The following is a 21,289-nucleotide window of genomic DNA, read 5'->3' as shown; positions in this document are numbered from 1 at the left end:
CTGTTTCAAACCTATTTTATTTATCTGAACAGCAGTCTTTAAAATATTCATCAAAATATTCAAATATTTCATAGTATTCGCAGAAGCATTTATTTGAAACATAATTCAATTAAAAATGTTGAAAATTCAAAATCTGAAACAAAAATGGATTAACGGAGGCAGTAAATTGAACATATTGAAAGTAAGTTTGGAATGAGTATTCATCTGGAAAATCGGGGGATTTCTTATTGTTGAGCTAGCCAAAAGAATTAGCGAAAATAATATTTAAATCAATATTTTTTTTGTGAAATTTGGATTTTTGTCGTTGGAAAAGTTAGACAGAAATTTGAAAAACCTAGAGAATTGGGTTAATAGTGAATACAGGTTCATCAGCTGCAGCTTCATTTGATAATTCCACGTGGGTTCGTCTGTGATTGAGAATTGCTTTCAATTCATCGCCAGTGTGAGTTCGGAACTGAAAATTATAAATTTCAAACATTTAAAAAGCAGTGTTTCAACTGTTTTTGTTGGAATTGATTAATTTAATTCATTTATTTAACATTTGTCAAGTATCTGCTAATATTTCTTGTTATTTTATATTAACAACTTGAAACATGACACTTTAACAAAAAGTGATGAAGTATACTTATTTATTTTTTTTCAGCAACTTTTCCCCTGGAATAGTTATTCTTTCCATGTCCTCTTACATTGAGAACTTGAAACAAAAAAATAATTTTCGTTCATGCTTCGAACAAAAACTGTATGTAACCTAGAAATTGATTGGAATTACTTTTTTTGTCAAATAATTGACACTGAAAAATTTGTACAAGTGGCTACATGCAAGTAAGTTTTTAATCGCTTTCGATTTTCAAAATATCAAAAAAAGCAGCTGTCAATTATATTTTTTCTTCAATGCATTATTATTTGTAAACTAACATATTTTGCAAAAAAATTAAATCTTCTCATACATAAGTGTTATTTTTATTTTATTACCTATTAATTTTAGCATCACACGACAATTCCATGAAGAACTTGTAAGCGTTTACTTTTTTACAATTAAGACTTAAACAGCTCCGTGCCAAAATAGATGCTTATTTGATGATGAAAATTGATGATAAAAAATTTCCCAGAATTATAAATTTTTTAAAAAATTGTTTCAACGTGCTGGTAAGGTTTCAACTAGTAAACGATAGATTTATTGCAATGAATTGAATGTTCTTAAAGTATTTTATAATTTTTACTGTTTCATAATTCTAACAAATAAATATTACAATTTTATTAAAATATTACACAGTAAATTATTTTGAAAGTTGTATTTCTTCAAAAAATTGCCAAAAACCTTTCGCCTATCAGTTTCATGTCTTTTCATTTGGAGAACGTCAGGTAAAAAAATTAATATTTTCAAAAACCATTTTTATAAACTAGTTGAAACTAATTTTGTAAAAAAAAACAACATTTTTCAAAAGCATGTTTCAGCGTCCTAATGACTGGTTCACTACCAAAAAACAATTACTAGCAAGTTTACAAATTTTTCCTTATAAAAACATGTAATTTTAAATCTCAAGAGTTTAATTTTTCTGTTTCACTTCTATCATATATTAAGAATTTTAAACAGGTAGCTGGTTATTTAATAGGCAATTCTTAATCCTTTTTAAACTAAATAAAATATGTGGAAAATCGTTCAAAATTCCATTATGATTTTTCGTTTTGAATAATTGGAAAAATAGGGAAAAAATCGTAGCAATTTGTCAATTGGAAAAATTATCTCTGAAGTTGTCTTATTTCGTTATTTAGTAAATTCGTGCCGTGGACTAGTTATCATTTTCATATTCTCATGTATTGAGATCTTGAAACAGAAAATTAATTTTCCGTTCATAAACCACAAAAAAGTGTGTGCGGCTAGTATTTTCTAGCAAAAACTGTCAGTAAATCAATATTCAAAAGTTTTTCAACGTTTTAAAAACTCACTCCACTTCTTTTCTTCTGAACCAACAATTGACTGTACAAATATCCACCCTCATCTCTTCCACAAGCTTGTTGCAGATGCAATTTTGACAAGGAGAATAGATTGGCACCATCTTGACCATCCAATAGGTCAATTACTCTGTAAAAAAATTGTTCGGTATTTAATATTGCAATTTAATAGTGCAAGGTAAATAGGAAATGTGAAACAAGAGAAAATTTCATGAAAATTTTTTTAAAATATAATCTACGAAAAAATACCGTTTCAGGTGCTTTTGATATTTTAAGATTTCTTTTAATTTACAGTATGTTTCCTACAGCGATGAAACTATGTAATTACAAACAAATTTGCAAAATTTTTCACTGTTTCATCTAGGCAATTAATGCAGACTTAAATTGAGATTAATAATGCAGACTTAAATTGAGATTAAATTGCTACTTCGGCTGAAATGGTTGAGTTAAGATAAAAAATACTCTACTAACAATTTATAATGGCCTACCTTGGTGAGAATCCCTTCTCCTGTAACCAACGAGTCACGTCTTCCGGAGAAGACTTTTCGTTGATTGCCACTCGAGTGGCCCTTTGCATTGCTGGTCTTAAAATGTCTCCACTGTGTTGTCCCACAGTTTCAGTCACTTCTTGAATCAATTGAGGATCTATAATGGGAAACGCTAGGATATTGAGAATGTAAAGTTAGTTAGCTGGTGAACATGAAACATGAAAAGTTTTAAAAAATTCAACTTTTTAAGGTGAAGGTTTTTGGTTTTTTTTTTCTCAAAGTGTACCTTACTAACAAATGTTAATTTAAAAATTTATTTTTTTAATCATTTTACATTGGTGAAATATGAGGTATTAGCTAAAGTTAGTCTATTGTTTCGAAAAAGCCACTGATTCATTTTTTTTTTAATCGGTTTTGTAAATAAACTTTTTGCAGTTAATGGGAAGTGCATTAATTTTGAAAACTCTCGCAAAATTGATAAAAGAATAGTGAAACATTAGAAATTATATAAAATTCATTCTTATGTATTCAACTATGTAATAGTAGCACTTTTACTTTGAAAAATCTAATTTTTAAAAAACTTACTCTGATTCCGTCTCCAGATTTCCAATCCGGCACGTTGAGCGGGTTGCGGTTGGTAGACTGGTTCTTCAACTGGTGGTTTTCTCTGGAATTTTGAAATTGAAATGTATTTACATTGGTAACAAATTTAAAAATATAATTTTACGTCAATATTGAAACTGTAATTTAAAAAAAAAAATTAATTCTAAAAATTACCAACCTGCTTCTGCTGTTGTTGTTGTTGCATGCGGAGCAACTCTTCCATAGTTGGAGTTCGCACTGGCGGTGGTGGTGGTGGAATTACAACTGGAGGTGGTGGCGGAGCAACATGTTCCCGGCGGATTTCGACCTGGACACCTGCATCGGATACTAGTGGTGGTGGGGGTGGACGATAGACGTTTTGCGCTGGAAATTTGGGAATATTTTTTTTACAGTTTCAAGAATTAAATTTATGAAAATGCAGAGTTGGAAATTTTAATGTGTTGTGGACCTGAGCTTATTTCAAAAACAGTAATTCTATAGCAGAGAAGTCACCGACATGGTCCAGGTGGTGAAATAAAGAAGAAAAATGAAGCGACCCGTAATATGTCAGCTGCTAGATTTTCAGACTAGTCTAGTGAAACTAGCTAAGTTTCTAGAATTCAAAAAGTAATGTAACGTTTCGAAGTTAAAAATTTAGAGAGTGTGACTTGAATGCATGGACCGACAAAAACCGGGTTCTGCGCTGCACCCTATTTAATCATGGGCATGTGTACTGATACTCTGGCGCTGAACCCGGTATTCGTCGGGCCATAAATATTTTGAGATTTTAGGTCCAAGATTCTAAAATTTGTTCCAATTTTGCAGAATTGGTATATAAATTGTGCTCAAAAATTACACTTTACTGCGCTTTATCGACACATATTTTATCAAAACCAGAATTTTACGCGTAAATTTGTTAAATTTTTGAAACAGTAACTTTTTTTTTGCATTTTTTTCTTTTGATTTCCAAGCTTTCATATTTCATAGACATGTACACAAACAAAGGTAAAGTCAAATAATTTATGATTTATTATTTAACATGAGAATTAAAAAGAAATTGGAATATATAATATCACATCATATCGAAAAAATAGCGAAAAAAAATAACACGGATCTATATAGAAATTTTTCAACGTTGTATATAGTAGTAAAATATCACAAATCAGATAAGTTAGATAAATTGAGAAATTGTATTTATCGAAGGGAAAAGTGAACTGAAACAAAGACGAGACAATGTTGAATGTGTGGGAATAGGGGTTTTGAAATGAAAAACGCGAAATTTTTTGGGTGAAGTGATGATTTTTTGAGCAAATAATGTACGAAAAACAGGAAGGAAACATGCATTTTGGCAATTTTTTGAATTTGAATTTGAATTGAATAAAATATATATTTTTTACTAAACATTGAAACAGAAGACAAAGGGAAGAATAAGAAGCGTATAAATACAATGGCACACTAAACGGGGGAAATAAGCATAGAAAGAAAGAAATCAATCGATAATTGATCAGAAATATCGAAACTCGCCACGTTTACCCTGTCGTTCTTTGACATAGGATGGCGCGTCTTCTGGAAGCATACCTGGGCCTTGATGATGTCCGTTGTTGTAGCCACCGGTTGATGAGGAATTGTTGTGATGGTTTGGTGACTGAAAATGTAATTGTTTTGTATGGAATTAATTTGTGGCGTAGTAGGTAACCCAGGAGCTTTGCAACCAGAGTTCGACGCCCACGCATGGTCCGACATCTTCCGGGTCACGGTTGCTTTTGTAGCAAAGCGCGAAACCCGGTAGATGTCGAGCCATGAGCAGTCACACAGCCACGTGGTATGGTCTGACATCTGCCGAGTTTCGAGCCGCACTATATTTAACCATGCAGTTACAAAATCCTTGCTCCTCAACAACCGGTAGATGTCGGGCAATTGTTACTAGTCACACAAAAAATGTTGTATTTTCTCAGAAAGTTCAGGGAAATCTAATTGTGATCAAGAAACCATCAATTCATGATAATTTTGGCGCGCAAATATGGCTGTTACTAAAAAGCCATAATTGTCTTTGATTTTAACGAGTATGTGAAACAGATAAAGTTTGTTATGATTGAATTTCAAATTTTCAAGTAATGGAATTTCTGGAGCATTTTCTGGAGAGGAGGACAAAGTATTTGAGCTTAAAAAGGAACGACTGTTCTCACATGGTGTGCCCGACATTTGCCGGGTTTCGTCATTCATTACAAAAGCCCGGTAGATGTCGGGCACTGCGGTTTTAGTTGTGGAGCAAAACAGATTACAAGTGGTGATCAAAATGAAATTACAAGTTTTACTAATAAAAACTTCCATTTTTCCAACACCGTCATTAATTTGGATTACATTGTGTTGGGAGCTCATAACATTATACTGCTGCTAAAAAACTATAGAGGAAGTCGATAATTTTTATGAAAATTTCACGTTTTCTTTTTCCAAGAAGCAGTGCTCTGCCGTCATTAATAATAAGTTTTAAAACAGTTTTCATTAAAAAATTATTGGGTACAAAGCATAGACTAACATTTTAAAAACATCTTAAAAATTAAACCGAAACTGTGTAACAGAAAAAAAATTTCGATGTTTTTTTTTCAAATTTCATACTGTTTCACCAAGTCATTATTACCACCCATTCATATTTTTTTTACAATGTTATTGTTTCCAGCTTTGACTTACCGCATATTGTTGTTGCTCAAATGGCACCATTGACAAAATTGTGTGTGGAACGTATCCGACTCTTTGATGCATATTCTTGCACTCCCACCAGTTGCGCTCGTCGAAGATAACCTGAAAATTTGGAATTTCGTTGAACCCGCGAGAAGTCGGCTGCTGCAATATCTCACCTCCAAATACTCCCCCTTGTGAACAGTCAGCTCCTTCGTATTCTGACCTCCTCTATCATAGGTGACCACTGCCAACTTGCCACCTTTTGCCACGATGTCATCAATGAATGCCTGCTGACGTGGCGATGTGTCAGAATCTACAGTAACCTTCACGTGTGAATAGTTGTTACGTTGTGGTGGTGGAGAGATGGAAATTGGTGGATCATATCGCTTGGTGATTGGTTGATGTGTAACGACTGCAGCTGGTGGTGGAACTGGTTGTGTTGTCTCTTTTGTGATGAGATCCTTCTCGGCGTGCATTCGTCGCTTTTCATCTCTGGAATTTTGAATTTGAGATTGTTTTGAAACAGTAATTTTTTGGAATTTTTTCAAAACTTTTTTTTCTGTTTCCCAAAATCTACTTACTCAATCTGCTTCTCCTCATGCCTCAAACGACTCTCCCTTTCCATAATCTTTGCCTTTTCAAATTCGAGTCGCTCGCGTTCCAGAGTTAATCGATCGAATTCGAGCTGAAAATTGTCGCATATTTCAAGTGCGCTCTATTGAGAATCTTGTTGGAATTTTGAACAAAAGCACAAAGGATAGATAGAATAGGGATGGAAATTTACATTGTCTACACTCATGTTCCTGTGTGGTGGCCGGGATTTTGGTGTTCGTTGCATTGATTGTGGAGTATTCGGAGCCTGGAATGGGATAGGATAGGGAAATGAAAAGACAGACAGACAAACAAACGGACAGACATTAGGTAAGAAAATGGAAAAGTAGATCATAAGCAATTTTCGGATTGCTAGCTCGTTTAGCAGCGACCGACATCTCCCGGGTAACCGAAAAATGTCAGCTGTAGCAAATAGCCGGTACATGCGCCTTGAAAAACAAAAAACCTACCGTATCCACCATATTCCTCTCTCTGGGCGGTGGCTGACGGAAGTGCTCTGGCGGAGCAGAATGTCCACGATGGATTTGATTTGGAGTTGCCATGGCTCTGTCGGCGACCCCGTAAGGGGCAAACCCATCATTGAAGATTGGACGATATGGTGGTGGAAGTGGTTTTGTCCAGTCCTCTCTGAAAGATTTAATATGATATTTGAGAAATTGACAAGTTGAAACTCAATTGATACTGGGAAAGAAAAGCACTGTTTCAAGTTGTTGATTTCAACTCTCAATATTAATTGACACCATTATGGAAATGCGGTTATTTGAATAGTGTCGGAAAATTGAAAAGTGTAAAAAAATACGTCATAACTGTATTTAAATACAGTTTGCAACATTGCTTGAATAACCCCCATTATATGATAATGCTACAAGAGCCATATTTAAAAAAAGGAGGCTTTTAATTTTTGACATTGGTCTAATGTTTACAATTAATACGGTTTTTGGATAAACATTTCTCGAAAAAATTGTTCTGTTTCAATATATCAATATGTTCTCCAAGGATTTATTTGAAACAATGATCCCTTGAATATATATTTTCCAAAAGTTCATGAGGCTAAAGTTCTACGAGAGTCATATTTTCCATTTTTAGAATCAAGGAAGGTTTCAGGATTTTGACATCGGACAAATTTTTTAAAAAGTTTTTTATTAAAAATTTTAAAAAAATTCTGCGTTTTCAACCCTAAGAATATACTTGAAAAGTACTCTTCAATTCGAATAAATTTAGAAAAACATATCAGTTTTATGTTTTAATTGTGTTTAACATAGGTATCAACAATGTCAGTAATTTGAATTTGCGACAGTGGCGCAAACTCAGTTTTTTTTAAATTTTTGCCTTAAAATAAAGAATGTTCCAAATCATTTTGAAACGTTTTATCACGATATTTGGTCAATTTAGCATCATAAAAAATATTTAATCATTCTCTCACTAGTCGTACTCCACCTAGAAAAGTTTTTGAATGTAAGTTTTTCAAAAAATTATGCCGTTTCAAAATGCCAATATCATCTCTAAGAATCTACCTGTAAACACTGCTCCTTTGGCTTATACAAAATCGCCTACAACAATGGAAACGTGAGGTTAAAATGCTCCGAGAGCCATAAATACTTTTCATTTTCAAAAAAAAGGAAGGTTTCATATTTTTATCATTAAAATAAAATAGTTTTTGGTTAAAAATTTATGAAAAATTCTACCGTTTCAAAATCTTGATATCATCTTCATGAACCTACTTGAAACACTGTACCTTTGAATATATATTTTCTAAGATACCCTTCAATTCAAATAACTTCCCAACTCACGTTGGGGTTCTCCAATCTTCTCTTTTTCTCCTATATTTCTAAAAAAAAGAGACTTCTAGCATTCGAGATTAGCGAAATGTTTACAATTAATGTTACAATTAATGGTACAATTAATGGTACGGTTAATAAAAAGAAACTTTTCAAAAAATTTAGGATTTTTCCACTCAGTTTTCACCTATTGTCCTTTAAATTTCTCGAGAAGTGGCACAAACTCACAATCAGTTATCACACCATTTTAGCTCGAATTAAAAATTGTTCAAAAATTGTTGAAACGTGTTTTGGTAATTTTAGCACCATACGAATCTTAATTCCTCACTGGTCGCACTCCACCATGAAAAAAAGTTTTTACAAAAACTTCGCAAAAATTGTGCCGTTTCAAACTCTTGATATATTTTCCAAAAACCTACTTGAAACACTGATCCTTTCGGTATAGATAATTATGAAAAAAATGTGCCGTTTCAATAGGTCAATATATTCTCAAGAAAACTACTTGAAACACTGATCTTTTGATTTTTATTCTTCAAATTACCCTCCAATTCAAATAATATCCCAACTCACGGTGGAGTTCTCCAGGCTTCTCCGAGGCTCATCCAAATGTCACTCTCATGACTTGTCAAACAGTTTTGCATGAGCTCACGAGCTTCCAACGAGAGCAGCGGCGAGGCAACAGTTGGAGCAACATTTCTTCCGAGCCCCCAGTGGCATGCTTCAAGGATCACAGCTAGTGGCGTGAAGAGAAAGTGCAAAAGTTCCGGAGCATTTGGCTCGTGGATGTGGTTTTTGAGTTTGGCCTGGAAATTTTACTTTTAATTGAAATATTACTGTTTCAAAATATAAACTCTCACTCACCAGTAGATTAAAGGAGAGCTTGAACTTCTTCAAAATATCGACAAATTCAGACTCCAATGGAAGTTGAGCTCTCATAAATAGGATGCCATTCGGATCTGGTGGCTGCTGGTTCTTCTTGTCCCGACGATTCGCGGTTCGATATCTATGATTCTGTTGCTCAATTTCTCGCTGAGCCAGTGCGGCCGATTGAATTCTCGCCACAAATCGTTCGATATCATCGAAACAACGATTCAGTGTATTCACATCTCGTTCGAACATTTCAGATGTTTCACTGCTGATTGAAGCGTCGTCCGGTGGGTAGAATGGCATTTCTGAAAATTGAAAAACGTAGACCAAGAGTTCAATAATAATCTAAAAAGATTTGTGCTGAAAAAAACGTTGTGAAACAGTGAGAATTTTTTCAAATAATAATTTATGTGGTCCTAAAACGAAAATTAAAGTAAACACTGCGAAACAGTAATTATTTAGTTTGATTTTCTTCTTGAAAAAGAAAAAGATGCAATGATTCAAGTTTATGTTAAAAAATAAAATAAAATTATGACTCTCTAGGTCAACAAAAATTTCAGTTTGAAAATTTCATTTTGAGGCTGAAAAAAAAGAAGAAATGCGTGATAAGTCGGCAGTTTGCCAACTCAGAGAAAATGTTATCAAACTAGAGAAGGGAGGTGTTTACTTCGGAATCCCTAACACTTTTATGACTCAAACATGTTTTGGGAAATTTTAAATTTTAAAAGTTTTTTTTTTGATAAAATTTTTGAGTTTTTGAGGCAGTGGAAAAAAAAATCAATAATGTATTAACTTTCAAAAAAAAAGGATACAAATTCACGAAATTCATAAATTCTTACTTTTCTTGATCAATGTTCTTCAAAGATTGAATTTTCCGAAATTATCAAAATTTTTGTCTGTTTTGCATAGTTTTGAAAAAAATTGAATAAATATCACAAAACACTTGGTATCGCTCCAGATTTCCGTATTAATTATGACTAATGTTGAAAAAATTCAAAAAGGTGTGAATATGATGAAAATGAGTCATTAAAATGTTCAAAAACCATGATCAATTCCCTTATCAGTACTAATCTTCTTTTCAAGAAAAAAAAATGTGATGAGAGCTTCGAACTTGCAAAATACTACAAAAATTCGAATTCAACTTTCGAGGTCGAAGGAAGATTAAAATAATTATTTTATTGTCTGTGATAATAACATGCTGAAACAGAGAAATGTTGAGTTTTCTAAAAATATTTTACAAAATTCAAAATCAAGCTGAAACTGCTGTTTTTTTTAAACATTTTTCACTCACATGTTAGAAAACTTGAATTATCATATTTTATAGAAGTTATTAGGATTCTGTCAAATTTCAATTTTTCAAACTTCTGTGACCGTTTCACTTTTTTCTTGCCTAAACTATTTTATATTTTTTAGCTTGACGTAAAAAAAAACATCATTATCATATCGTAACCATCGAATTTTCTTTTATCTCAATTCCACGACTTCTCCAGTTTCATTTCCTACAGTTTAAATTATGATCGTGCTCTTGATTATCATATAAAGTCTAACTAATAGTAAATTGATGAGATGAAACAGTAAAATATTTTCTGAACTCGATTACCGGGGTGGAGATGAAATTCAATCGATAATTTTTGTTTGTTTACTAATGTACACTAAAGTAAGTATACAAATTCACAATATTGATATAAATTTCGTGAAACAGTTGAAATTTAATTTTCAAAAAGTGTGAGATACACCGTGTTCCGTGGCAGAAATTAAAAATCAAGATGAAACCTCTATTTTTTCGAATTTAATACTCTGTGAAATTGAAAATTCTGCATGTTTTGTCCATAAAAATTGCGTTTTCTAGAAAACATTTTCTACCTATGCATATGTACATATTTTCTAAACTATTTAATCATAGAAAATCAAGAAACTATGTCTACTAAACTGACACATTTGATAAAAACACTCTGAAACAGTGCCAAGTTGTAAATTGTTATTCAAGGAAATTTTAATTAGTCAAGGAAGTTTAAAAATTTCTTTAAAGAAATTATTAGGATCCTGAGTAATTTTTATTTTTTCAGCGTATAAAAACATTTAAAAAATTTCTGTTTCACATTTTCCATGTATTAGATAGAGGGTGTCACAATTTCAATACGTTGAAATCAATTATTTTAATGTTTCAAAGTTTTCATGAAGCGTTAAAAGCTATAAAATTAGACTCCTGAGTTTTTACACCCCTCCAATTCGTCAATAACTCCCGTCATTTTCCATTAAAATTTGTATGTACATACATGTACAAATGTTTGCATTTGCACCGAAAAATGATAAGCAATTTGGAAGAAGGTGAGAAGCAGAATAAAGACACAAGAAACGGTAAACATTGTCTTTGTGTGTGTTTCGCAAAAAGAGAGAGAGAGAGAGCAAGTAAACGGGAAAATCTTTGAACTTACGTTGTTGTTGAGCTTGAAGATGCGTCGGCGCGGCGGTACGTCGGCCATTACGCACACGACGGAATTGACCTTGTACGTAGTTTTTGAGGTCCTCGGCCACATCGGTAGCGGATACACGGATACACTGGAAATTCAAATGTTTTAAAGGACATTTTGTAAATTGAAATTCGTGTGTTATCTATATTTTCCCACCGCGGCGCCCCTCTGGAATGTCTTGGCACTTGCGGCGCTGGACTCCCGGCCTGCTTAGTATAGTGGTTAGTACTCCACGTTGTGGCCGTGGCGACGCTGGTTCGATTCCAGCAGCAGGCAACTTTTTTTGACATTTTGGTGCATTAATATAAAAGTGTAAAAAATAGAGAAATTCATAACGTTTTATAAAAAGAACGTTTTTATTAACTTATCTTCTATCCCTTTTCAAGAATAGAAGATCGATCGATTGTTATATGACACTTATTGTTTAATGACTCAACACTTCAAGATGCTTAATGTTTAGATAATAACATATTGAAACAGCGGAAAATTTAACTAAAACTAGGTGCTTTTGGGGGTTTTCCTAGGGATTTGCCGCGCGGGTTAATTTTCGAATGTTCTTAAATCTTAAATTAGTGTTATGAATACTCTTTTAAAAATTCTCTTTAGAAATCAACATATTGAAACAGTCAATTTAACTCTATAACTTTCAATTCCAAAAAATTCCAAAAAATTCCAAAAAAAAAACTCAAACCTGGAAAATGTGCATCTCGGTGGGCGTGCTCATCCTCTTCCGGTCCTCCCGGACAACAAAAAGGAGCACATTGTTGTAAGTCTCACGAGAATCATTGCTCACGTGAGCCGTCGGCTGCTCGATTAATTCCAACGGAAATTGCTCGACGAGCTCCCCGTTGTCGTCTTCTACCGTCACTGCGTTGTGTCGAAACCGAAGAATTAGAGGTTGCGCCCAAATGGCTGAATTCTGAAAATTAATTAAAGTTTATAATGATTTAGAAACATATATTTGAAGTTTTTCCAGTTTTTCCAGAAAGATTTAATTTTTTTGCAAAAATTTGCAGTTTCAAAATAGGCATGAAATAAACAATAACAAGTTGGATTGTTATTGGACACTAGTGAATTATTGCTAAAATTAAAAAATATATATATTGATGTTTAGTTACGTACATGTAGCAGAACGCTTAAATTAAAAAAATGTTTTGGAGCACCCGACATCTACCGGGCTTTGCTAGCAGCTCCAAAAAAAAGTTTTAAAATCAGTTGATACAACATTGGAAAAGAGTGAATTTGTTGTTTGCAAGATTTAAGAAAATTTACTGTTTCAAACCATTTGGAAATATCAAGTGGATCCATCATGTGTATTATTCCGCAATTATTTATATCCGCAATTATTATTGATTAGAATTTGCATATGCTATCAAAATATAAACCGATTTTTGAGATTGTTTTACAACGGAAACAACTCTCTCCTAGTATTGAAAAAGCAAAAAATATATCATTTCTTAGCAGTATATTTGCAAAAAAGTCTACTGTTTCAAAAATTCATAAAAAATTCACGTATTAAAAAGAGGTATTGTTTCTTTGTTACTAGCAATACTTTTATATTTTAGCCCGGTAGATTCACTTCAAAAAAAAAGGTTTTAAAAAAATTACTGTTTCCAAATCAGTTGGAAATTTGTTGGAAAAAAAGGTGTTAAGGGTCTACAATTAAAAAAATGTTTCACTAGATATGTAAATTTAAAGTAGATTCATCATGTGTACTATGTACACATTTTATTATTACATATTTTAGATTATATATTTTAAAAAAATCAAAAACAAAATTTACCGTATTTTCTCTATTAGTAAGGCATGCAAAACTAATTTTCGGACAGCTAATTTGATGCAAAACTAATTTTTGAATAGTTTTTTACTCATGTTTTTCATTAAGTTATGACATAATATCATCAATTTCAATAACAACTTATGAACCAAAATGGACGAATTTTACTACTAAAACGCAAAAATTGTCCGAGTTGTACTCATGTGTTGCCAATTTTGACATATTATACCAAGTCTGTGAGAGTTTTCTTAATTTTTAAAACGATTTTATAATGCAAATTGTGAATTCCTAAAAATAGGGAACAAATTAAGGGGTGCAAAACTAATAGAGGAGATACGGTATGTTTAAATTTCGAATAAATTTTCTTACAACTAGTTCTACCCGTAAGTGCAGCTAAAAATGTTTTTGCCAAAAAAATTAATTTTTCTAAAATCCAACAGAATACGTACGCCAGTCGTATCGAAAATGGGAAAACTTTGAAGATTTAAAAAAATATATTGAAATTGTAAACGTTGTTTGTTTATTAACTTTTAACTTTTCGTTAAGATACTGATTGTGAGTTTTTTTTTCAAACATCTTTTTTTGGACAGTCCAACTAGCATTCTGTCCTCTCAGAAAATTTTTATGTATTTCTTTTTCAAAAAGGCAAAAACCATTTTCTAGTGAATTCGCCCCCCGCCCCTCACCTTTTCCATTTGTTTCAACTTTCTGATGCCATCGGCTGGAAAAGTGAGTCCAAACTGTCTTCCAACTGCAAACGTGGCAAGATGTTCCACGTAGTAGGACGGCGTGACGTCATCGACACGTTGATCCACAGAACCCCCATTACCGTAACCCATCGATGGGCCACGATGATCGGATCGTGGAGTCATTTGTTCACTTCCAGTACGGTAGTCCGATCGGCGGGCTGGAAATTGTAATGTGACGAAATAATAATTGACTGATTAAAATGAAAACTAGTGATATTTTATATTTGAAACAGGAAATTTTTTTTTAATTTTCAAAACAAATTTTCAAATAAAACTTCAACTGCTTTCCAAATGTTATAAAAAATACAATGTTATAATAACTACAATAACATCTTAGCAGAGTTTTCTGAACATCAAGCTAGAATGCATAATTGTCTAAATAGAAAATAAAGGCTTACCGTATTTCCTCTATTAGTATTGCACCCGACTACTTAACTTTAAAACGTTATATCTCGGTTTATTTTGAAGATATCAATATTTTGTTAACTAGGAAATGATAAAAAAGAACTAGCAAATATTTTGTTAGTTGACAATTTTTGAATAAAACAAACGATAACTGAGATATAAGCTATCAAAGTTGAACAATGGGGTGCAATACTGATAGGGAAAATGCGGTATGATCAAACAATGAAATCTTCAAGACAAGATCGCAATTGAAAATATTTTGAAACAGCAAAAAAAAGTTTGAATGTTTTGTGATACTTTTTTAATACCAAAACCTTATCAATCTTATCAATTTAAAATCTTTTAAACAACAGGAAAAGGTGTCAAAATTGAAAATTAAAACCCAGGATTTTGACGGATTAAAGTTGAATGTGATAAGACTCAAATTTAACAGGAAATAACAGATTTTGAAGATTAGTTTTTGACCAATTCTCGAACAATTCAACGATAGAAATAACGGTTTCACAGACAAAAAAAAACTCTTAAAAAGCGAAAAAAAATCTCCCGGAAAAATGTCACCAAATGGAGTAAATGATAGTAGAAAGAGCATGAAATTTTTTTTGTTGATAAAACACACTAAAACCGCGGACGGTTTTTTCGCCGAAAACGATAAGAATTTCTTACCGATTGGTTGTGACATTGGCACTCCTCTTGGATGATGTGAAGATGCGGATTGTTGACTGTGTGAGGGTGATGGAGCTGGCTGACCACCAGGCGTTGAACGGTTGTAGTAGTAGCCTCCGGGGGATGGGCGACTGAAATTGGGAACTTTTGTTTTTTTATAGCTCGTGCTTAATATCAATGAAAGATTCAATGGAAATTTATTGTGGATCTGAAACAGATAATATTTTTCGTTTTTTTTTCTTTCAAGTAGCTGGACTGTTTAAAACTGCATTTTACAGTAACTTAATTTAAATTTTTCAATTAAAATTTATAATCTGTTTTTGAAACAAATATTACTGTTTCAACAGTCGCATATTCTCAATGTTAGTTCACAAGGTTTTATTAACATGTGCCTAAAATAGAACAACGATAACAAATTCCTTATTGAGCATCCGACATCTAACAGGAAAATCGAACCCGCGAGATGACGACTGTTTTCAAATTACTTGCAGATTTTGTTCCTCTACGACAATGTTATTGAACAGCATTAAAACGTGTGAAGTAAAACTTTAACTTGAAACAGGAACAAATTCACCATGTTTCAGATTCGTTTTTACATCGTTTTTGAAATATTCAGAAATTGATTGTACTGCTTTACAGATAACTTGAAGATAATTAAATGTGGGAAAAAAAAAATTTCCAGACATTATTAATTTCTTTAAACGTTTAGAACAAATCGAACCTAGCAGCAAAAAGTTTAAAGATTTGTAAAATTATCAAAAACTTGAAGCGTTCGAAAATCCTAACTAATTGCAAAATCCCTCTAATTTAACTTAATTTCTACTTTACAGTAAATTAATAGTTTTTTAGAAATTTTTGACGCGATAATGAATACAATGAATACGAATACAAAAATACAATGAAATCATATTACATTGCATATATGAAGCATATAAAACAGTGGGAGAAATAATTAGCAAACAAAATTTTATTAGCAATTCTACAAAAAAGTACGTTTTACTGGAAATATAAGTTGTGACATTTAATTTTTATTTGTAATTCCCGTAGTAGATTTTTTTTAAAGGAAATACATAGTAAACGAATAGGAATTTATTCATTTTCTATGATCTCAACATGAAACAGTAATATTTTTTTTCAGCCTTCAATGATATTCTGAAATGTTTTTTTTTTGAAATTTCGTGCGAAAAAAAGACAATATTGGCAACCAGAAAGTTTTCAAAATCTAAAACGTTTTGAAACAGTAACTTTTTTCGAATCATATTTTTCAAAATCCAATCAAAATGTCTTCAGAACCGAATTTTGTGTTTGAAAATTATAACATAACGCATTTGAAACAGTAGTTTTTTTAATTATATTTTTCAATCTCTTAAGTGATTCAAATCAGTTTCGCTAAAATGTATATCAGATTCTTGAAACCGTGACTTTTTTTTCCTATAAACTCAGTGATCAGAAATTGAAATTCCAGACATTTCAGTTCAAAACACACACACACATTCCAGACTCCATAGCAGAAAAAGAGCATAAAATCTAAATTTTTATAGATTCTGTACAACAATCAATCGGCGGGAAACGAAGGGGGAAAAGTTATAAAAGCTGCCAATGCGGAATGTTGTCATTTTCCATACAATAGCTCCTTTTTCCTCTGTCTTCGTTATCAGTACCTCTCTCATTCTCCCTCACTCAACACCTACTCTCCTTAAACATCAAATCGTCGAGAGAGCGTGGAGAATGCGAGAGACGCAGACAGGAATTGGCGCCGAGCAGGGATGCACGTAACATTTTGGCATTTATCAGTTGGACGGACGGAGAAATCATATTTATATGTGTATGTACGAAGCTTTGTATAAAAAGGGGGACGGTGTTGGGAATTGAAGAGCTCAAAAGGAAATAAATTTGAAATTATCCGGTGAAACAGTGAAAATTGAAATTAAAAATTACAGTTTCACCACACTTATTTCATTTTTTGAGGGGGTCAAAACAAAAAATCGTAAAATTATTTGTTGAAACAGTGAATTTTTTTTTTAATTTCCATAATTTATAAACACGATTATATGCAATTTCATTATAGTGTTTTAATTTTTTTGGTTTAATTTCAAAAGAAGAGCGTCGGTATTGAACGAATCAGAAGGAGATTTTCAAAAATTATTCGTTGAAACAGTGAAAATTTTTAAAAACTTCCAAAATTAACATTACACAAAGTTACATCTATACAATTTCACTACATTAATTTTTTGGTTTGATTTCAGGTGCTTCAAAAAATTGTACATGTACATTTTTTCCTGGAAATTAACTTTTTTTAAATAAATGTAAGTGTTCAGCTTTCAACGAACTGAAGAGGTCAAAAAGGAAAATCTTAAAATTACTTGTTGAAACAGTGAAAAATTTTCAAATTTCCACAATTAACTTTTTCTAAACAATTTCATTATAGTGATTCAATGTTTTTTGTCTAATTTTAAGCGATTTTTTCTTTAAAAAGAGAGAAAAATATATAGATGTTTCATTAAGCAACTGGTGAATTTTAATTTTTTCAAACCATTGTCAAAGTAAGAAAAACGTAAAATGGTATGTATTTATCAATTTTTTTTGGGTTTTCTGACAAATTTTACAAAGGTTATGATTGAAAGTATATTATTACAAAAAATACAAATCAGTATTTTTTAATTTAAAAATTTATGCATGGAAAATACAACATTACGGAATTGGAGTCGCAAAAAGAAAACTGTTATATTCTTTTGTCGAAACAGTGAAATTTTCAGAAAATTTCCAAAATTAACTTTCATTTGAAATTTAATGGTATACAATTTCACTACATTGTTTTAATGTTTGTAACGATCCGCAGTCGATGAAGACATGCAAAACAGGGGTGTGCGGCAAATGGAAAAAATTGCCGAGCTCGGCAAATCGGCAATTGCTGGTTTTTCAAAATTTGCCGAGCTCGGCAAATCGGCAATTGCTGGTTTTTCAATATTTGCCGAGCACGGCAAATTCGGCAAATTCGGCAAATTTGCCGTGCTTAACAAACTCGGAAAATTTTGATAATTTTTGATGTTTTTTGGAACACCAAAACTACCGAATTCTTAACACACATCTGGTTTCTGAATTAGTTCCGTGTAGTATGTCTGCTTAAGCATAAAACTAACTCAATTTTGTGTCATTTTACTAAATTTTTGGCGAAAAAATCAATAATTTTAGTCAAAATTGTACTGTAAAATTTTTGACGTGTGCGGCAAATTTCGAAATTTGCCGAGCTCGGCAAATTCGGCAAATCTACTTTTTTGAAATTTGCCGTGCTCGACAAATCGGCAATTGCTGGTTTTTTTAAATTTGCCGAATTTGGCAAATCGGCAAATTTGCCGAGCTCGGCAAGTCGGCAATTTTCGGCAAATCGGCAAATTTGCCGCACACCCCTGATACAAAAACAGAGAATTTTTTAAGAGAGAGTCGCATTTTTCACAAAGATTTTTAAAAAATTTAGAAAAGTCCTATACATTTTCAAGTTGCGATCAAAAATGGAACAAAAAGAAGCTGTTAAGTTTTGCTTATTCAGTCAAACTGTTACTATAAAACATAAAATTCAAAAGTTCAAGAAAATCATTTAGATATGTAACCAAATAATATTCTGTGAAACCGTGATTACGATTTTAGATTTTAGGTAGGTATTTTCATTAGAAATTAGTCGAATATTATTTGGTTACATATCTAAATGATTTTCTTGAACTTTTGAATTTTATATTTTATAGTAACAGTTTGACTGAATAAGCAAAACTTAACAGCTTCTTTTTGTTCCATTTTTGATCGCAACTTGAAAATGTATAGGACTTTTCTAAATTTTTTAAAAATTCTACTGTTTTCACTTTGCTACATAATATGTGAAAAGTTTGAATATTGATGAATTCCAGTGAATTACACTTTTAAACAATTCAATTTTCAGGTTTTTAAGAATACAATAATTGTTTTTAAATTTACTTTAATTGCTTAAATTGATACAGTTTCAGGTTTCTGACTAAAATTTTCGAAAACTTGGACACTGCGATATCCAAAAAAAATTGTTCTTGAAAGTAGGGAAATTCTGAAACAGTTCCAATTGTGCAACAAATTTTTTTTTCAACATTTGAGTTATGTACCAATAAGATTGAAATCAATAATTTTTTATGGTGGAGGTAAAATTTAATACTACATTGAAACATGGTAAAATGTTGAAAATATTATACTTAAAAATTTGCACAAAAAATAAACTGTTCCAAAAAACAAGCACATGTAAAAAAGTTAGCTATATTGGAGTTGTTTTAAAATTTTTCACGGTTCCAAATGTTTAATATAAAACTTTAGAAACATTTTATCAATGATGTGCTTTCAAAAAAATGCAGAAGACAGGGAAACCATAAAAAACAAATTAGTTTCAACAGAAAAAATTATTTCAAACGCATTATCAGAGTAATTCAAAATCAACTTTTGAAATATTCTAATCATTATTATAGGGGGTTTCGCAATAAATTAACTTTTAAGGTGTTTAATATTGAAAACTTACAATTAAACGACTTCACAAAAAATCACTGTTTCAAAAAACTAATTTAAAAAATGCAAAAAGTTCATTGGCATTAGGAAAATCGTTCACATTCCAAATAAGTTTCCAAAACCACACCCAAAGAGGTGTGGTGGTGAAACAGAGAAATAAGATATTCATCTTGAAAACTAATTAATCAACTTCATTTCGAAAATTCAATAAATCCTGTCGAACTGGGACATTTCAACGGATTAATTGGTTAATTAATTGATTGAGTTATTCTAGAACATTAAGGAAGTCGTTTTGACTTTAAAACTGAAAATTTAAGAAAATTCCGAGAGCTTACTAATTTATAAAATCTGATAACGAATATTTATAAGGAAAGCGAAATAGTTAATTTTCTTAATATTTTTTTATTAACAAGTAATATTCTTCTGTTGATATTATGCTACCAGAAAATGTCAATATTAAAAAAAAACAATGTGAAACGGTCAAAATTTTGATATTCACATTTTTTTTTTCCTTTTTCAAGATTTAGATTTTTAAAGATTATTTTTAATTTGCTAAAAAAAAAGTTTAAAGTAAATTCTTTAACGGAAAAGTAAATTCAGAAATTAAATAACATGAATCTGAAGCAGTTATTTGTTTGTTTTTACTTCTTCTTTCATCCAGTTTAAAATTTTCTGATTAAAGGATTCCACCCCCTATGAAAGTTCGACTAAACTGACTTCAACCCACTTTTTAAACCGAAAATTGAAACACTCTACAGTTTCAGCATCTTCATTTAATTTTTCTAATTTTTATTGACTCAGTAAGAATGTTGCAATTTTCGGTTTAAAAAGCGGTTTGAAGTCAGTTTAGTCGAACTTTCATAGGGGATCGACTTCAATTTGATAAATGATTTAATTTGATCTTCTCATAATAAAAAGGTCAGCAGAACAATTCATTGATAAAACTTTGAAAATATAACATTTCTTTGAAACAGCGATATTTTCGATTTTTTTTTCTATTTGAAAAAAAATGAATTTTAGGGTATTACGAGCCATCAACATACAGAAAACAGCTCTAAAAAGTCGCTGGAAGCAATTTAGATTTAAAAAAATTACTTCAACAAAAATGTTTGAAGCTGTTTTTTTTTCATTTTCATCCTGTTTGAAATTCTGGTGACTTATTAAATTTCATTTAACATCTATTGCGAAATAGTCAATTTTTGAGAAATATTTCAGTCTCAAAATTTATTTGCAGTAATGGATTTTCAAATACGTTGAAGTTAAATTTTAGGTTAAAAAATTTCGCAAAAATTACCGTTTCATAACTTCTATTTCAAAAAAAAGTTCAAATATTTTCTAGTTCTGCTTTCCTTAGTTTGTTGAGTTAATTCGTCTCACACCTTTTAGATTGTCAGCAATTTTTAGAAAATTGACACAATTTTGGGAGTAATTATCAAATACTTGGATTTTCAATACAAAACAAGTTTAAAGCTTTAAAAACTTTATTTCAATTGTAAAATTTGACTATCTCAATATGTAATCAAATTTGCCTTGTATTTGTGTTTAAATTATTTTCATAAAACAATATACTAACCTCTGATATGGATCCCCGCTCGGTGGACCCATCGATCCACCTCGACGCATCATTTTTAATAGATGTTTTACACTTCTTCACTGATGATAAATTTCCTCGCTTTTTAAGCAAATGGCATTTGACTGGCTGAAATAAAATCAAATTTAATTTAACTTTAAAGTTATGGAAGAAAAATTG

The 21,289-nt window shown here is 31.5% G+C and overlaps 1 protein-coding gene and 101 non-coding genes across 113 annotated transcripts; 42 read left to right on the top strand and 60 right to left on the bottom strand.

The window, feature by feature from the left end:
• Positions 1-74: 74 nt before the first annotated feature.
• On the bottom strand, positions 75-21,244 carry eps-8 (the record flags this gene model as incomplete). Of its 12 annotated transcripts, none has more annotated exons than NM_001306998.2 (18): positions 183-454; positions 1,948-2,083; positions 2,442-2,598; positions 3,027-3,108; positions 3,223-3,407; positions 4,602-4,668; positions 5,712-5,822; positions 5,879-6,194; positions 6,284-6,387; positions 6,487-6,561; positions 6,764-6,941; positions 8,663-8,895; positions 8,954-9,264; positions 11,395-11,518; positions 12,122-12,349; positions 13,894-14,114; positions 15,025-15,155; positions 21,113-21,237. In NM_001306998.2, 18 exons carry the CDS (start codon positions 21,160-21,162, stop codon positions 335-337), a joined length of 2,829 nt encoding a protein of 942 aa, NP_001293927.1. The 12 variants fall into 12 exon arrangements, with proteins under 12 accessions (NP_001041047.1, NP_001023522.2, NP_502803.3 ...); NM_001372963.2 differs by having other exon boundaries at positions 335-454; positions 21,113-21,165; NM_001047582.6 differs by lacking the exon at positions 6,487-6,561 and having other exon boundaries at positions 75-454; positions 21,113-21,244.
• Positions 528-548, bottom strand: 21ur-4043. The gene has a single exon (NR_061102.1).
• On the bottom strand, positions 639-659 carry 21ur-1559. Its single transcript, NR_061101.1, has one exon.
• On the bottom strand, positions 640-660 carry 21ur-14379. Its single transcript, NR_061100.1, has one exon.
• 21ur-3104 lies at positions 1,071-1,091 on the top strand. The gene has a single exon (NR_061099.1).
• On the top strand, positions 1,176-1,196 carry 21ur-12398. The gene has a single exon (NR_061098.1).
• Positions 1,178-1,198, top strand: 21ur-12878. Its single transcript, NR_061097.1, has one exon.
• Positions 1,179-1,199, top strand: 21ur-3999. Its single transcript, NR_061096.1, has one exon.
• On the top strand, positions 1,267-1,287 carry 21ur-334. The gene has a single exon (NR_061095.1).
• On the bottom strand, positions 1,350-1,370 carry 21ur-13765. The gene has a single exon (NR_061094.1).
• 21ur-11290 lies at positions 1,351-1,371 on the bottom strand. Its single transcript, NR_061093.1, has one exon.
• On the top strand, positions 1,493-1,513 carry 21ur-11215. The gene has a single exon (NR_061092.1).
• Positions 1,603-1,623, top strand: 21ur-12085. Its single transcript, NR_061091.1, has one exon.
• Positions 1,606-1,626, top strand: 21ur-11957. Its single transcript, NR_061090.1, has one exon.
• 21ur-3263 lies at positions 1,770-1,790 on the bottom strand. Its single transcript, NR_061089.1, has one exon.
• 21ur-10190 lies at positions 2,088-2,108 on the bottom strand. Its single transcript, NR_061088.1, has one exon.
• On the top strand, positions 2,248-2,268 carry 21ur-2767. The gene has a single exon (NR_061087.1).
• Positions 2,593-2,613, bottom strand: 21ur-15610. Its single transcript, NR_061086.1, has one exon.
• On the bottom strand, positions 2,871-2,891 carry 21ur-4609. The gene has a single exon (NR_061085.1).
• On the bottom strand, positions 3,118-3,138 carry 21ur-9847. Its single transcript, NR_061084.1, has one exon.
• 21ur-817 lies at positions 3,481-3,501 on the top strand. The gene has a single exon (NR_061083.1).
• Positions 3,887-3,907, top strand: 21ur-14815. The gene has a single exon (NR_061082.1).
• Positions 3,890-3,910, bottom strand: 21ur-253. The gene has a single exon (NR_061081.1).
• 21ur-10296 lies at positions 4,370-4,390 on the bottom strand. The gene has a single exon (NR_061080.1).
• On the bottom strand, positions 5,033-5,053 carry 21ur-1296. The gene has a single exon (NR_061079.1).
• 21ur-6412 lies at positions 5,534-5,554 on the bottom strand. Its single transcript, NR_061078.1, has one exon.
• Positions 5,537-5,557, bottom strand: 21ur-4268. The gene has a single exon (NR_061077.1).
• Positions 5,686-5,706, top strand: 21ur-6922. Its single transcript, NR_061076.1, has one exon.
• Positions 6,161-6,181, bottom strand: 21ur-13703. The gene has a single exon (NR_061075.1).
• Positions 7,058-7,078, top strand: 21ur-1623. The gene has a single exon (NR_061074.1).
• Positions 7,327-7,347, top strand: 21ur-1571. The gene has a single exon (NR_061073.1).
• On the top strand, positions 7,839-7,859 carry 21ur-5809. Its single transcript, NR_061072.1, has one exon.
• On the top strand, positions 8,045-8,065 carry 21ur-9846. Its single transcript, NR_061071.1, has one exon.
• Positions 8,521-8,541, top strand: 21ur-5856. The gene has a single exon (NR_061070.1).
• Positions 9,263-9,283, top strand: 21ur-12037. The gene has a single exon (NR_061069.1).
• Positions 9,276-9,296, bottom strand: 21ur-25. The gene has a single exon (NR_061068.1).
• Positions 9,277-9,297, bottom strand: 21ur-12914. Its single transcript, NR_061067.1, has one exon.
• 21ur-4397 lies at positions 9,279-9,299 on the bottom strand. The gene has a single exon (NR_061066.1).
• 21ur-13030 lies at positions 9,280-9,300 on the bottom strand. The gene has a single exon (NR_061065.1).
• Positions 9,815-9,835, top strand: 21ur-7384. Its single transcript, NR_061064.1, has one exon.
• Positions 9,903-9,923, top strand: 21ur-4511. The gene has a single exon (NR_061063.1).
• On the bottom strand, positions 10,100-10,120 carry 21ur-5591. Its single transcript, NR_061062.1, has one exon.
• On the bottom strand, positions 10,157-10,177 carry 21ur-1891. The gene has a single exon (NR_061061.1).
• On the bottom strand, positions 10,596-10,616 carry 21ur-2256. The gene has a single exon (NR_061060.1).
• On the top strand, positions 10,673-10,693 carry 21ur-6759. The gene has a single exon (NR_061059.1).
• On the bottom strand, positions 10,853-10,873 carry 21ur-9109. The gene has a single exon (NR_061058.1).
• On the bottom strand, positions 10,854-10,874 carry 21ur-7052. Its single transcript, NR_061057.1, has one exon.
• 21ur-6217 lies at positions 11,097-11,117 on the top strand. The gene has a single exon (NR_061056.1).
• On the top strand, positions 11,164-11,184 carry 21ur-12336. Its single transcript, NR_061055.1, has one exon.
• On the bottom strand, positions 11,252-11,272 carry 21ur-14503. The gene has a single exon (NR_061054.1).
• Y57G11C.t1 lies at positions 11,635-11,706 on the top strand. The gene has a single exon. It is a non-coding gene; the product is annotated as a tRNA-His (tRNA).
• Positions 11,845-11,865, bottom strand: 21ur-2705. The gene has a single exon (NR_061053.1).
• 21ur-5481 lies at positions 11,991-12,011 on the bottom strand. Its single transcript, NR_061052.1, has one exon.
• Positions 12,489-12,509, top strand: 21ur-6416. Its single transcript, NR_061051.1, has one exon.
• On the top strand, positions 12,492-12,512 carry 21ur-4073. Its single transcript, NR_061050.1, has one exon.
• On the top strand, positions 12,748-12,768 carry 21ur-4353. Its single transcript, NR_061049.1, has one exon.
• On the top strand, positions 12,960-12,980 carry 21ur-8288. The gene has a single exon (NR_061048.1).
• Positions 13,147-13,167, top strand: 21ur-9175. The gene has a single exon (NR_061047.1).
• Positions 13,379-13,399, top strand: 21ur-12549. Its single transcript, NR_061046.1, has one exon.
• On the bottom strand, positions 13,646-13,666 carry 21ur-294. Its single transcript, NR_061045.1, has one exon.
• 21ur-11002 lies at positions 14,123-14,143 on the bottom strand. Its single transcript, NR_061044.1, has one exon.
• 21ur-1484 lies at positions 14,283-14,303 on the top strand. Its single transcript, NR_061043.1, has one exon.
• On the bottom strand, positions 14,563-14,583 carry 21ur-6261. The gene has a single exon (NR_061042.1).
• 21ur-8718 lies at positions 14,564-14,584 on the bottom strand. The gene has a single exon (NR_061041.1).
• 21ur-550 lies at positions 15,175-15,195 on the bottom strand. Its single transcript, NR_061040.1, has one exon.
• 21ur-2321 lies at positions 15,407-15,427 on the top strand. The gene has a single exon (NR_061039.1).
• 21ur-2172 lies at positions 15,520-15,540 on the bottom strand. Its single transcript, NR_061038.1, has one exon.
• Positions 15,644-15,664, top strand: 21ur-12000. The gene has a single exon (NR_061037.1).
• On the top strand, positions 15,645-15,665 carry 21ur-9455. The gene has a single exon (NR_061036.1).
• On the bottom strand, positions 15,731-15,751 carry 21ur-11090. Its single transcript, NR_061035.1, has one exon.
• 21ur-10851 lies at positions 15,897-15,917 on the bottom strand. The gene has a single exon (NR_061034.1).
• Positions 16,081-16,101, bottom strand: 21ur-220. The gene has a single exon (NR_061033.1).
• Positions 16,198-16,218, bottom strand: 21ur-8859. Its single transcript, NR_061032.1, has one exon.
• 21ur-8564 lies at positions 16,295-16,315 on the bottom strand. Its single transcript, NR_061031.1, has one exon.
• Positions 16,296-16,316, bottom strand: 21ur-6544. The gene has a single exon (NR_061030.1).
• 21ur-8450 lies at positions 16,374-16,394 on the bottom strand. The gene has a single exon (NR_061029.1).
• On the bottom strand, positions 16,872-16,892 carry 21ur-9115. The gene has a single exon (NR_061028.1).
• Positions 16,969-16,989, bottom strand: 21ur-15701. The gene has a single exon (NR_061027.1).
• Positions 17,116-17,136, bottom strand: 21ur-1506. Its single transcript, NR_061026.1, has one exon.
• On the bottom strand, positions 17,333-17,353 carry 21ur-5659. The gene has a single exon (NR_061025.1).
• On the bottom strand, positions 17,702-17,722 carry 21ur-10723. Its single transcript, NR_061024.1, has one exon.
• On the bottom strand, positions 17,703-17,723 carry 21ur-230. The gene has a single exon (NR_061023.1).
• 21ur-4600 lies at positions 17,868-17,888 on the top strand. The gene has a single exon (NR_061022.1).
• Positions 18,914-18,934, top strand: 21ur-6954. The gene has a single exon (NR_061021.1).
• On the top strand, positions 19,058-19,078 carry 21ur-7308. The gene has a single exon (NR_061020.1).
• On the bottom strand, positions 19,145-19,165 carry 21ur-2468. Its single transcript, NR_061019.1, has one exon.
• On the bottom strand, positions 19,148-19,168 carry 21ur-15189. The gene has a single exon (NR_061018.1).
• On the top strand, positions 19,371-19,391 carry 21ur-4135. The gene has a single exon (NR_061017.1).
• Positions 19,624-19,644, top strand: 21ur-3791. The gene has a single exon (NR_061016.1).
• 21ur-9099 lies at positions 19,626-19,646 on the bottom strand. The gene has a single exon (NR_061015.1).
• Positions 19,779-19,799, bottom strand: 21ur-13431. The gene has a single exon (NR_061014.1).
• On the bottom strand, positions 19,853-19,873 carry 21ur-6367. Its single transcript, NR_061013.1, has one exon.
• 21ur-15325 lies at positions 19,856-19,876 on the bottom strand. Its single transcript, NR_061012.1, has one exon.
• Positions 19,951-19,971, bottom strand: 21ur-12428. Its single transcript, NR_061011.1, has one exon.
• On the bottom strand, positions 20,101-20,121 carry 21ur-8494. Its single transcript, NR_061010.1, has one exon.
• 21ur-4204 lies at positions 20,341-20,361 on the top strand. Its single transcript, NR_061009.1, has one exon.
• 21ur-6436 lies at positions 20,446-20,466 on the bottom strand. Its single transcript, NR_061008.1, has one exon.
• On the bottom strand, positions 20,665-20,685 carry 21ur-2557. The gene has a single exon (NR_061007.1).
• Positions 20,666-20,686, bottom strand: 21ur-6057. The gene has a single exon (NR_061006.1).
• On the top strand, positions 20,879-20,899 carry 21ur-7632. Its single transcript, NR_061005.1, has one exon.
• On the bottom strand, positions 21,038-21,058 carry 21ur-10310. The gene has a single exon (NR_061004.1).
• On the top strand, positions 21,231-21,251 carry 21ur-4916. Its single transcript, NR_061003.1, has one exon.
• Positions 21,252-21,289: the final 38 nt, after the last annotated feature.

This window comes from Caenorhabditis elegans, chromosome IV (genome assembly GCF_000002985.6).
Source record: "Caenorhabditis elegans chromosome IV".
NCBI classification, from domain to species: Eukaryota; Metazoa; Nematoda; class Chromadorea; order Rhabditida; family Rhabditidae; genus Caenorhabditis; species Caenorhabditis elegans.
The sequence above is the reverse complement of the archived record's forward strand: the minus strand, read 5'-3'. Positions and strand labels throughout refer to the sequence as shown.